We start from the raw sequence: 12,034 nt of genomic DNA on the forward strand, positions 1-12,034 counted from the left end.
GTTTTCGTTCTTTAGAACATCTATTGGGTCAGTTCATTTTTTTTTTTTTTGGTGGTGCTGGTGATTGAACCCAGGGCCTTGTGCATGTGAGGCAAGCACTCTACCAACTGAGCTACATCCCCAGCTCCCAGTCTATAGTTTTCAAACACTGCCTTTTCTATTCCTTGAAGCAGGGGTTGGACATCTGCACATGGGCCTCCCCAGAGCCCAGCACCACAGAGACTCCGTGCACCACTAGGAGGTGCACTCTGGAGACCTCTGTCCTCACCCATGAAGGGAGCGTGTTTAAACCTGCAGTGCAGGAGAGCCCCTGACATGGCATGCTCCACTGAAGGAATCCCCGAGACAAGCACCAGCTGTCTCTCACCCTGTGGATGTCAACCAGCAATGCCCTCTTCCTGCAGCTGTGTGGAGTCATGACCTTCGACATTCCTTTTTAGGGAACTGTCCACCTTCCTTTAAATTACATCAGCAGTGTGTCTGAGATAAATATGAGCGTTATAGAAGTACAATGGTCTCCATGCCCCTTCACTCAAAAAATAATTTCATGTGCCTAAAACCGCAGTTACTCACACTTAGGAGAACATCTACCTGGTGTGTGTCCCCAGGCAGGTTCCCACTCCAGGTGCAGAACTCAGGTTGTCACTGGTGCCTCTGACCCTCTTACCCATCCTGGCAGAGGCTGGATAAGCAGTAAGGACTTACAGAACTCAGGGGTACTCCACTTCCCACCACTGTGTACTGTACAGGTGCAACTGGGAGCAGCCAGCCAGGGAGGTGTGGCTGCAGGGGGCCATGTGCCCTGACTCCAACTCAAACCCACCCAGAATTTCCGTGTTCACCAACCTGGAGGAATCTTAGGTGTTATTCTGAGGTTCATCACAAAGGCAGGATTAAGTCCCCAGCTGCTAGTGACTAATAATCACCAGCCCTCCTGGGAGACTGCAGGTGGGCTCAAAGCCCCACTCTCCAGTCCCACCCTGGTCTTTCTGGCAACCAGTCCCCAGGCTGAGGCTCTCTTGCTGGCATACAAGACACATCCCTCTGCAGAGACCAAGAGTCTCATTTGTGTGTTGAGACTGGGCACTAGGACCCTGTGTTGATCACTGGGAATGTGGCTGTGAGACAGATGTCCCCCCACACCATGGCTGGCATTCTAGCCAAGACAGCAGTCCTCCTAGGGGTGGAGAGGAACAAGCTCAGCTCAGGTAGAGGTTGAAAGCTCCACATACATACTAAACCAGAGTTGAGAAGCACAGAGACGCAGGGAGAGGGGCAGAAGAAGGGAGACTCTGCAGAGGTGAGACAGAGACTGAGGCCAGGAGAGGAGCAGCCAGGGCAGGGCTGGGGAGAGCAGTCCACATGTTTAGGAAGGACAAAGCAAGCAGGGCTGGGGTGAGCCAGGAGCAAGACAGTGGGGACAGCACTATGGACTCAGGAAGCGCAACACAGCGAGGCTTCCAGAGACCAAGGGCTGCTGAGGTCAGGCATGTTCCTGTCTGGTACAAGTGTGCTGATGCTCATACATGTAATCAGGTCCTGGTCTGTGCTTGCACTACATATGCACACCCCAATCACTCACACACACCAGTCAGAACTTCTTGATAACAATGACAGTTTCTCCAGATAACTGGTCTAGAGCCACCACTGATTCAGGGATTGTATCTGCATCTCTGGGACCCAACCTCCCCATCAAGCTCCCTGTGGGCTTTGGCCCCTGTGCTCCTTTCTCTATGAACAACACCCTTAGGCTGTTTGTATGACTTCTTTTGGCATTGCTGCAGGTTTTATTTTTGAGGTTCTTAAAAAATTGGAACTCTCCAGATGATTCATAAGTCAGAGATCCCAAATCACACACACCTGCCTGTTAAGAGCTAAACAGGTGGATGACCTCACTCATGAGTCTCCCTCCACCCTCAGGCTGGGAGCCATAGCTGTTCTCAGGCTTGACCTGCCTAGCTCTTCCTCTAGTCTAGCTGTTGTCATGTTCTAATTTCTTCCTCCTATGAAGGATGCTGGACTTACTTTTGTTGACTTAAATTTGATTTATTTCTTTAGCTTATTTTAAATTTTAACTGCATAATCAAAAATACGGAAATAAAACACTTACTTCCAAATACTTCAAAAGTCCTACTTAAAAACTATAGTTGAAATTATAGACTACAAGTTTCCATGGTTCTTTTTGAAAAACTAGTGGTAATCTACGGACTATAAAGCATCAGGCACTGGGTTAGCTGCTAAGGTTCACAGGGTGTCCCCTCCGTGTTCCTGGACACGACAATAAGACAGAACTGAGTTCTGGAATGACAGATGTAGACAGCGGTGACAGTGACTGGGAGACCAGTATCTGAGATTAAGGTCCCTGATGACCTCATGACTGTGGCATACTTGGGTACTGGGAGAGTTGCTGTGCAAAGGCCTAGATGCCTAGTTGCTATGCAGGTATCTTCCATGCTGGAGTCTTATCAGCTTCAACCTTATTGACAGGCAGCTCCTGGAACCAAGGAGCTTCCCTGCTAAGATAACAACATTTTCACCAGCTGCTCCTTAATCTGCAAGTGAGTTAGTAACTTTAAACAATGGACTTTCTTGAGAGATGCACAAGGCTCCTAACATTGCCCATTGCAACTGTAGAATGTAACTGAGGAAACAGCTGCATATTCTTGCTAACTCTGTAACTTTCATGAATACAAAGAATAATGCTTGCATAGTATTTAACCTGATTTAGAGACATATATAATAAAGATTGCTGGTGTAATTTTTTAGACCTGTTTTGCCACCAGAGAGCAGCGATTTGTGTGTGTTGACTCTTTATTTCCTTCAAATATCCCATGCCCCTCGCTGAAACCTGCTAGTTTGGCGGCACTGGTCACAGCAGATGGGCACCTCCCTTCACGGCCAGACTTCACCGTACCATGGAGCATGAGCCCCGACCCATACACACACAGAGAACTCTCCGCGCTCCAAGCAGCTTCCTGAGGAAAACCCCTGCTCCACCCATCAGGTGTCTGTCTATGTAGTCACAGCTAGGCTCTCTGATTTCAATAGCATTATCAGACTATGTATTTTAAACCAACACAGATCTGCACCCACTTCTTACCCGAGTCAACTTGAACTCTATGGGTGGCTGTTTGGAATAAATTGCCTACCTGGAGAACCTGCTTCCACTTTTGAAGCAAGTGGGCTTGAGTGGCCTGGCTCTTGTCCCATTCCTTCCATGAAGTCTACTTTGCACAAATGTCCTTAAGCTTTTAGAGACAGTTGGGGAGACAGTCCTCAGCAGCTATGTCAGTCTTCAGTAGTCTCAAGCTTTCCCTCTGAACTAAGGGGCCATGTGAGTTGTCCTGGCCACTTACATGGGGAACATCACATGCATGACTTCCATGTGCAGCTTTAAGAATCCATGTCCAGTCTCCCACGTCCATTTTCCCTTCTCATCCTCAAGATGGTAAAAGCAAATACCAAGGGGGACACTCCATCAGCTCAGGTATAGCACCGGCAGCAGTGCCCAGAGATGCACAGCACTGCCAGGATGCCCTGGCCAGGCCAAGCTGTGAGACTCTGGGAATAGCAGTCCTGACAGATACACATATGTGCGTGCTTCTGTGGGATGCTGCTGAGAAACTGTCCTCTCTGTGGCTAGCGAATCCCCAGGAGAGATTCTCTTAGAGCAAAGACCCAGAGAAAACTCCACTTCCTGGAAGAGCTGGTGTTTTCTGAGAAGCATGATTCTGACCAAATTTTCTATTTCTGACTAGAGACAGTATCAGAAAGTAATCTGTGCTATAGCTGTCTCTTTCCCACTCTCCCTAAGTCCTGATGTTTTCTCTTTTTCTTTGTTGTACAATTCTATCGAGCCTCTATAAGGTACCTAACTTCACAGTTATGATTTAAGGTACCTCTGTGAAGTTAGATACAATCACGTTGGACTGAAATCTGGGTTTAATAAGGTCCCAAGCAGACAAAGCTGATCCCAATTCTGGCCAACACATATTACAAAGAAAAATCCCCTTGAAGCATCTGAACAAATACATCCCTCATAAGAGAAACTAGGTGAGAAAGAGCCAGACTGTGGGGCTGTCACCACAAGAGAATGATGAGCCCAAGTTTGAGCACATGGAAAGACAGTGGTTCTAGGTGGGTACTTTTCAGCCAGGAAAACTTTTCTTTAAAGAAAGATGTGAGCAGATACCCCATATGTGGGCTCCTCTGCCCTCCAGGTCCTGTGGTCCCCATAGACAGTCCAGGAGCCCCTGGGGCTGGGCACAGCCTTAAAAACCACAGCTATAGAATGGAAAGGGAGCTCTAACAATAAAGACTAGGTTAACTGAAAATCTGCTTAAAATTCTAAGGACCTAAAAGACCTCAAAAGCATAATTCACATAGCGAAACTGTTTTTGGAAAAAAAAATGGAATGGTTCCTCACAACTACCTGGATCTTCACTTCTTTCTCAGCAGTCTTCTTTTGTTTATCTGCCTCCTTTCTTTTGCATGTTTCTTCTTCTTTTCTCTTTCTTTTTTCTTCTTCCCACAAACGTTTCTTTTCTAGCTCTCTCCGTCTCCGTTCTTCTCGCTTCTCTTCTCGAATTCTCTGAAGGTATGGACAAGTACTGTGTAAGTTTTCTGAATAGAAACAGCAGATGCAGAAAAGATATTCACCAGGTAAATGCCAGACCTACCTGCTTTTCTAATTTTCTATTTTTAATATATTCCAAAAGAGGCGTGGTTCTTCTAGCTAAAACACAAAAAACTGTAATGCACACATGTAACTTCTAAATAAAATTTTCTTATTTAAATACTTATTTTCAATTTAACCTTTAATTTGGGGACATATGTTATTTTAAAAATTTACATGAGCGTGTACTGTATCCAGGGGAGTTCTTATTCCGTTACTATAAACCAAGCAATCTGGAAATGCCCAGTAGACATGCAGCTCTTGATTCTTAAGGGAGTCATAAAATACTACTCATGGGGGCTGGGGAGATAGCTCACTTGGTAGAGTGCTTGCCTAGCATGCACAAGGCCTTGAGTTCAATCCCCAGCACCACCAAAAATAAAATAAAATACTATTCACAAAGACAGTATAAAAGTAAAATGAGAACAATATGTTTAACTTGCCAAATGTTAAAAATATGTCTTTGTATGTTTAAAGAAATCATTAAATTATAAATTCATATGTTCACTTTAATACTTCTCCATTTCCTATACAATAGTTATAAACCTGTAGGTTCTTGCAATTTTTTATAATCCAGGTTGAGCATCCCTAATCCCAAAATCCAAAATCTGAAATGTTCCAAAGTTTGAAACTTTTGAACACTGATTTGACACCTTGAATGGAAAACCCCACATCGGATCTCATGTGATGAGTCATTCAAAATGCAAGTGCTGAAAAATAGTGCAGAACCCCCCACAGGTGACGTGCAAGGTGTGCTGACACATGGGAGCTGAATGCTTGGACCTGGGCCAGCCCCAAGGTGGCTTATTAAATGCATGCATATATCCCAAGCCCCCAGAATAATCCTAAATCCAAAATAATTCTGGTCCCAAACATCTCAGATACAGGATACTCAACCTGTACATTCATTCTCTGTAAAATCAGAATATAGCCTGCAGCTCAGAAAATGATACCATAAGTACTGCTGTTCAAAAACAGCGCCATCATTACATGTATCTGAAGAAACTGTAGAATGCATACCACAAATGCTAATCCGCCCTTCATAACAAGGAGTTCACCCAGACAGAGTCTGCCCTTCATAATAGGGGTCACTTCATGATTTTAATTTGGAGCCTATAATTCTTTTTGTCACTTATATTCTACAACCAATCCACCTATCCTCCCTATCTATTTTACCTCCAAAATATATGCTGCATCTCCCAGTCCAGTACCAGTAGCCTCCTGGGTACTTAAGCCTCTCAGCCAGTGCCCAAGCCTGTCCCTTGATATTCACAATCCACCCTGGATGCAGCCATGACAGGAGCAAACAAATCAGCTCCTGTGGCTCCCTAGAATCACTCTAGGCCCCTCACTAGTACCCCCAGAAGACACCAGGCTTCCTACGCCTCGACACACAGCAGATAATGCATTCTGCTCCCGCAAAGTCCCAGCCTCCAGCCTGTTTCTTCATTCAACTGTACTCAACTCCTAAACTACTATGCTCTGGGAAAACAAAGTTGAAAATATGGTTCCCTTGGGGAAGCGGAAAAATGAAAGGAGAGGGAGTTTACATGGAATGAGACCAACAGATAAAAAAACAAATTTAACAGTGACTGTCACATCACACAAGTCTTGGGTGAGCAGGAACAGTCTCGTGGAGGTGCAATAGGGCCCGGTAGAGAGGCCCAGCACTAAGCAGACCAGCGGGGAAGGAGGACACTGCCAGGTGCATGTGGCACTCAACTACAGCATCTGCCTGGTGACAGAGAAGAGGCTTCGCATCCACAGGGGAGTGTCTAGGGATGTGACAGGTGTGCTTCTGGGGTACAGGGTTAAGTTGGATCCTAACCAGACCCTGTGCTCTGGCTGGGTGTCCACTGGCTTGGCTGGCTTCCCCCAGTGCTTGGTACTCTTCTGACTGCAGCACCTCATCTCTACTGGCTCAGAGACTGCTGGCTGCCCAGCCCCACCCCAGATGGCCAGAGCACTCCCATGTCTTCAGCACTGATCCTTCAGAGGCTGTGGCTTAGAGTGACTGTCTAGAAACTCAGGTGCTCTCCATCAGCAAAGCTCAGAAACATCCATGCCCTCTGTCAACCACCCTTCTGTCAAAACAGAAAAACACACTGGGGCTGTGACTATGGCTCAGCGGTAGAGCACTCGCCTAGCACGTGCAAGGCCCTGGGTTCGATCCTCAGCACCACATAAAAATAAATAAAATAAAGGTATTGTGTCAAATAAACCAAAAAATAAATTTAAGAAAAAAAACCTGAAAAACACTGCAATTCTGCCAAGTCTACAACAAACTAAGTCTTTACCGTAATCATGAAAAGAATGAATAAATATTCTATATATAAGTATCTCCATAAAGAAAAGAGAAATGAGAAAAACAGACCAAGGAGTTCTCTTGTCTTTGCCTCTACCTCTCCCAGAAGGATTTCAGGATTGGCACTGGTTTTCTCTTCCTCCACACTGTATGTTTCTAAAAACTGCTTGTATTCTGGATCTGTAAGTGGAAAAAAGAAAAAAAATAAACATATTCCTCCTCAAACACAGGAGAGGATGACAGTGGGCCAGGTGTCTAACCTCACAGCCCCCGATCCAGCATTTCCACAGTCTTACCATCTGCGATGCTCCCGGTCTTAGTGTCTTTTTTCTTCAGCTTCTTTTTGGCTATCTTCTGGAATGGGGCAAACTCCACCACTGCAGGGTACTCCAGGCCTGTGACCAAGACACAGTCCAAACTCTGAACTCTGCCTTGCTCACTCACCTAAGATCAAGCAAACTCCAGACTTAAACAAAGGACAAGCTGGTGGTAGGAGGACAATCTTCACTATGACATGCCCCATTGTGGGGCTTCATGGCTGAACACATTCAGATCTTCAAACTGCTAACTTGAAAGGGTGGATTTCACCATACTGACCTCCCCATCCCCCTCCAAACACTCTTGTCACTGAAATATCTTTAGCCAACTGAGCTATATAATTTTTTTTTTTATTTTCAAAGGTTAATTCAGTTACCAATCTGTTATACAATTCAAGGAAATTACTTCGCTTATAACAGACACAGAACTAAAGGGAAAGGGTGCTTCAAGGGTATGTATCATGTTCCAAATAAAATTTGTTTCCAATAAAAATGCAGAGAATGGAAGCAGTAGAAACTTATTTGTTACTATTTGGAGCAGGAGAAAGAAAACAGATGCTCACTGAAAAATATCTGAAACATGTTTGATCAACACATGAAGCACTAGCACCTTGGAACCAAATCTAATGAATAATTATTTTCAGTAATGTCAGTAATGGTCAGGTGACTGATTTTTGATTCCCACTTATCTGGAAGACATTTTTTTTCTGCCAACCTCAACTACACAGAATAAAGTCAAGAATGAGAATGAAAATGGCACTCCAGCAGGGGCGATGTCAACTCCCTCCTGCACCAACTCCCAGGACATGGCAGTTACATGCTAAAGACAACAGAATGCTCCCTGATTTCCACACTTACTACCAAAGTACAGTAATCAAAACAGCGTGGTACTGGCCTAAAGACAGACATACCCACCAGGGAACTACAACACAGGGCCCAGAAAGTCCCCTGGATATCTGTTTAAGTGACTTTTGAAAAGGCTGTCATGACTAAATGGGGGAAGGATGGACTCTCCAACAATGGTGCTGGGAAAACTGAATCTGGGTGCAAAGGAATTAAATTGGACTCTTACCCAACATTATTCACAAAAAAAGATGGAACAAACCTAAATGAAAGGCTTAAAACTCTTTGGAAAAAAAAACGTAGCAGAAAAACCCTAAACTGCTGGATTTGGCAATGAGTTCTCAGATACAACCCTAGAGGCAAGAGCAGCCATAGAAAAATAGATCAACTGGCACCAAGTTTTAAACTTCCATGCATTAAAGAATACAATCAACAGAATAAAAACAATGTGTGGAATGGGAGAAAATGTTTGGGAATCTTGTATCTGAAGAGGCTAACATCCAGCATGCACACAGACTTGTATTCAGCCACAGAGAGGTACTGACTGAGAAACAGACAAAGCAGGCTCGGCATGTATCTCAGTGGTAGAGTGCATACATGGCATGCATGAAGCCAAGTTCACTCCCAGCACCACAAAAAGAGAGAGAGAGAGAGAGAGAGAGAGAGAGAGAGAGAGAAATGTACAAAGGACTTGAATTAAGTATTCTCCCAAAGATTATCTACAAGTGGCTAGCATGCATAGTATGAGACTGCCTCAACAGACATTAGAGATGCAAATCTAAATCACAATGTGATATGAGAGCAAAACAGAAAATACATGCTGGTGAGGAACAAGAACAACAGAAGCCCTTGTGCACTGCTGGTGGTAGTGCAGAAGAGCGTAGCCACTGGGGAACAGCTTGGCAGCTCCTCAAAATACTAAAACTAGAGTGACCGTATACCCACCAATCCCACCTCTGGGTATTTGTCCAAATGAACTCAGAGAAGAATTTCAAAGACCTATCTGTACACCCAGGTTCACACAGCTAAAACCTGGAATATTATTCAGTCCTACAAAGGAAGGGAATTCTGCAGCACGCTACAACATGGATGGGCCTTGAAGACATTATTCTAAGTCACAAAAATAAGCCAGTCACAGAAACACAAATGCTGTGATTCACTAATAAGAGGTATGCAGAGTAGTCAAATTCATACCCCAGAAACAGAAATAGACCTGGGGTTGCCAGGAGCTGGGGATGAGGGATGTGGAGTTAGTATTTAACTGGTATAGTTTCAGTTTTGTGAGCTGCAGGGAGTCCTGGCAATTAGTTGAATAAGGTGAATATTCCTAACACTACTGAACTGTACATTTGAAAAAGGAAAAATCAATAATTTTGTTATCTATATTTTACCAATATTTTTTAAAAGTTAAAAAAAAAAAAAAAGACAAAGAACAGCGCAATTAACACAAATGTCCCGATAGTTCAAGTACTAAAACTTCCCTTTACTTGACTGTGTCTTGGCCCCTAGCTCTGCCACTCTAATGACCTCCTCTAGTCTGACACCCTCGGTGGAGGAGGGGAGGTGAATGGCAAGAGGCAGGCAGTGGGGGGCTGAAAACAGTTTGCCATCAATGGTCTATAGACTCAACAGCACAGGACCATGTGACAGGAGAGGAGAAAGAAAAACACCAAAAGCAGGCCCAGAAAGGGTAGGCAGCCCCCAGGCAATACCACCCAGCACAATCAGTCACAGTTTCAACCCCTTCCCCACAACATTATCAAGAACTGTTAATCAAGAATACACTGCAGAATACTTCATTTAAGAAGACAAGATATAGATACATTTAGAGATTTTCTTTCAATTACAGGAAAAATAACTTAGTTCTGACATAAAGTTCATTTATCCAGAGAATTGACTCAAAAAACTCCATTTTCTAATGATAATCTTGTCATCATCACACAATTTCTAGAATTCCTTGGTTTATCATTTTAATGGTTTTTTAAAAAATATTTTTTAGTTGTCAATGGATCTTTTATATAATTTATTTATTTACATGTGGTTTTGAGGATCAAACCCAGGGCCTCACCCATGCCAGGCAAGCATTCTACCACTGAGCCAAAACTCTAGCCCTCATTTTAATGTTTTTAATGTATCAGCACATGATACAGTAGCAATCAAATTTTATGGTATTACTTTATATGACTGAGAATTTCTTAATCAAAACTCACAAACATCCTATCAAAGCTTCATTAGAAGAGTTTAAAAGCCAGGAACCCAACCTTTATTGCCAATGAAGACATATCCATCAAAACGATCTCTGAACAGAAGGATGTCATCAGGGTCCCTAAAATTAATGTATGCTCTGGAGTACAGATGAGGGTGCAGACTGAAATACAGGACAGCAGAAGCAGTTAGTAAAGATGAAATACTCCTGGAACTTTGCCCTTTTTCTTCTTTTCTGGAAATGGCAAACTACTTCAGATAAAGCCTTTATGTCAAAGGTTCATCTCTCAGTTAATTATAACAATCTGGATATTTTTCTGCAAGAAATTGAAAACACAAATAAGTCACAACCTGAGGGCTTTTTACTGGGGAGAATGCTTTGGGCTAGTTTTGCCACTGTGCAGAGCCAGGAAACAAAGGTCACCTGTGGCATCAGGACAGGCAGGCCACTGTGCCCTCTGATAAGAGAATGCTGACTGTACCGTCTATACTGAAGGAGAGGCACTTCCAGGCACTTTAGTACTTACAACGGCACACAGTATGGGGTCTACTGCAAACTCAGCCTTCCTCCTCTATCTCATGGCTACCTCTGTTAAATAGGGACTTAGACAGAGGCAGGTATGTCCAGGCACTGAGAAGGACCCAGCTAGCAGGTGTGGCAGCTAGGAGAAGCCGGAGGCCACCTGGGGACTGGTCTTCACTAGCAACACCAGGGTATACATGCAGGACTGACCAATTGTTCTCTCTTCACATGCTTTAAAGCTACATGGAGTAAGGTTTGGTGTCACCAAATAACTTTTGGACTGTGAGGACATCACAGAGGGCTCTTGCTAAGTTAATGCCCTGCCAACTCAGGAATGTCCTGCAGAAGGCAGTCTGTGAGAACTTCTGGGTCCTGTGGGGAGATGGAAAAGGAGTGGGTTGCTGTTACCCTCAGCTTCTCGCCCACACCACGAACCTGGGAGCCAAAACCTACCTGAGGTCAGCGGCCACCACCTCAAAGTAGTCGTGCGCAGGCAGTGGGTGCAGCTGTTCCTCCAGCTGCTCCTTTGTGAGGCCTGGTGGCAGCCGTCTGAGGACCACCTGAGGGACAACGCCGGCTTGTCACTCCTGGGGCGTCCCCCAACTGACCGCCGGCCGGAAGACCGGCCAGCCTCAGTGTGCATCCCACCCTCTAGCCAAAGGTCTCGCCGGCCTCGCGCACACCCCGCCCAGCACATCTCATCCTGCAACCAGGGTCCCGCGGGCCTAGGAGAGACCTGCTCCCCTCCCAGACACACTCCGGCCAACCCTGCTCACCAACAGTGGGCACTCCCACCCCTCATACCAGAAGGCCCAGCGTCAAGGCGCAGTCCCCCGCGGACCAAGCCTTCACCTGCACAGAGCCATCCTCCCCTTACAAGGCACACCTCGCCTTTCCACGTCCTGTCCACACCAGCTCCGGGCCGCCCTCTTCCCTCGCGCTGCCCCACTCCGTCAGCCCCGCCCCGGGACCGCCTACACTTGCTTAGGGCCCTCCTTTTCTCCTAGGGAAGTTCTGCACCCCGCCGGCCCCTGGTCCCGCCCGCAATTGCTGAGGGCCGTCCCTTTCTCCTAGTGAAGTTCTCCCGGCCCTCCAGTCCCTGGCCCCGCCTCGCGTAGGGCTGTCCCTTTCCCCTACAGAAGTCCTGCCGCCCGTCCTGGCCCCGC

The 12,034-nt window shown here is 45.5% G+C and overlaps 1 protein-coding gene and 1 non-coding gene across 2 annotated transcripts in view; both read right to left on the reverse strand.

The window, feature by feature from the left end:
• Upf3a (UPF3A regulator of nonsense mediated mRNA decay) overlaps window positions 1–12,034 on the reverse strand; it is a 17,416-nt gene that overhangs the window by 4,812 nt on the left and 570 nt on the right. The window contains exons 2-8 of the mRNA XM_015483918.2: window positions 11,755–11,871; window positions 11,322–11,428; window positions 10,402–10,508; window positions 7,277–7,375; window positions 7,050–7,160; window positions 4,680–4,735; window positions 4,433–4,591 (exon numbers count right to left, since the gene is read on the reverse strand). Of these exons, the coding sequence (XP_015339404.1) occupies window positions 4,433–4,591; window positions 4,680–4,735; window positions 7,050–7,160; window positions 7,277–7,375; window positions 10,402–10,508; window positions 11,322–11,428; window positions 11,755–11,871 (756 nt within the window). The remainder of the gene's footprint in view (window positions 1–4,432; window positions 4,592–4,679; window positions 4,736–7,049; window positions 7,161–7,276; window positions 7,376–10,401; window positions 10,509–11,321; window positions 11,429–11,754; window positions 11,872–12,034) is intronic.
• Trnav-cac lies at window positions 50–122 on the reverse strand. The gene has a single exon. It is a non-coding gene; the product is annotated as a tRNA-Val (tRNA).

The sequence above is a fragment of the Marmota marmota genome, unplaced genomic scaffold, assembly GCF_001458135.2.
Source record: "Marmota marmota marmota unplaced genomic scaffold, marMar, whole genome shotgun sequence".
In the NCBI taxonomy this organism is placed as follows: domain Eukaryota; kingdom Metazoa; phylum Chordata; class Mammalia; order Rodentia; family Sciuridae; genus Marmota; species Marmota marmota.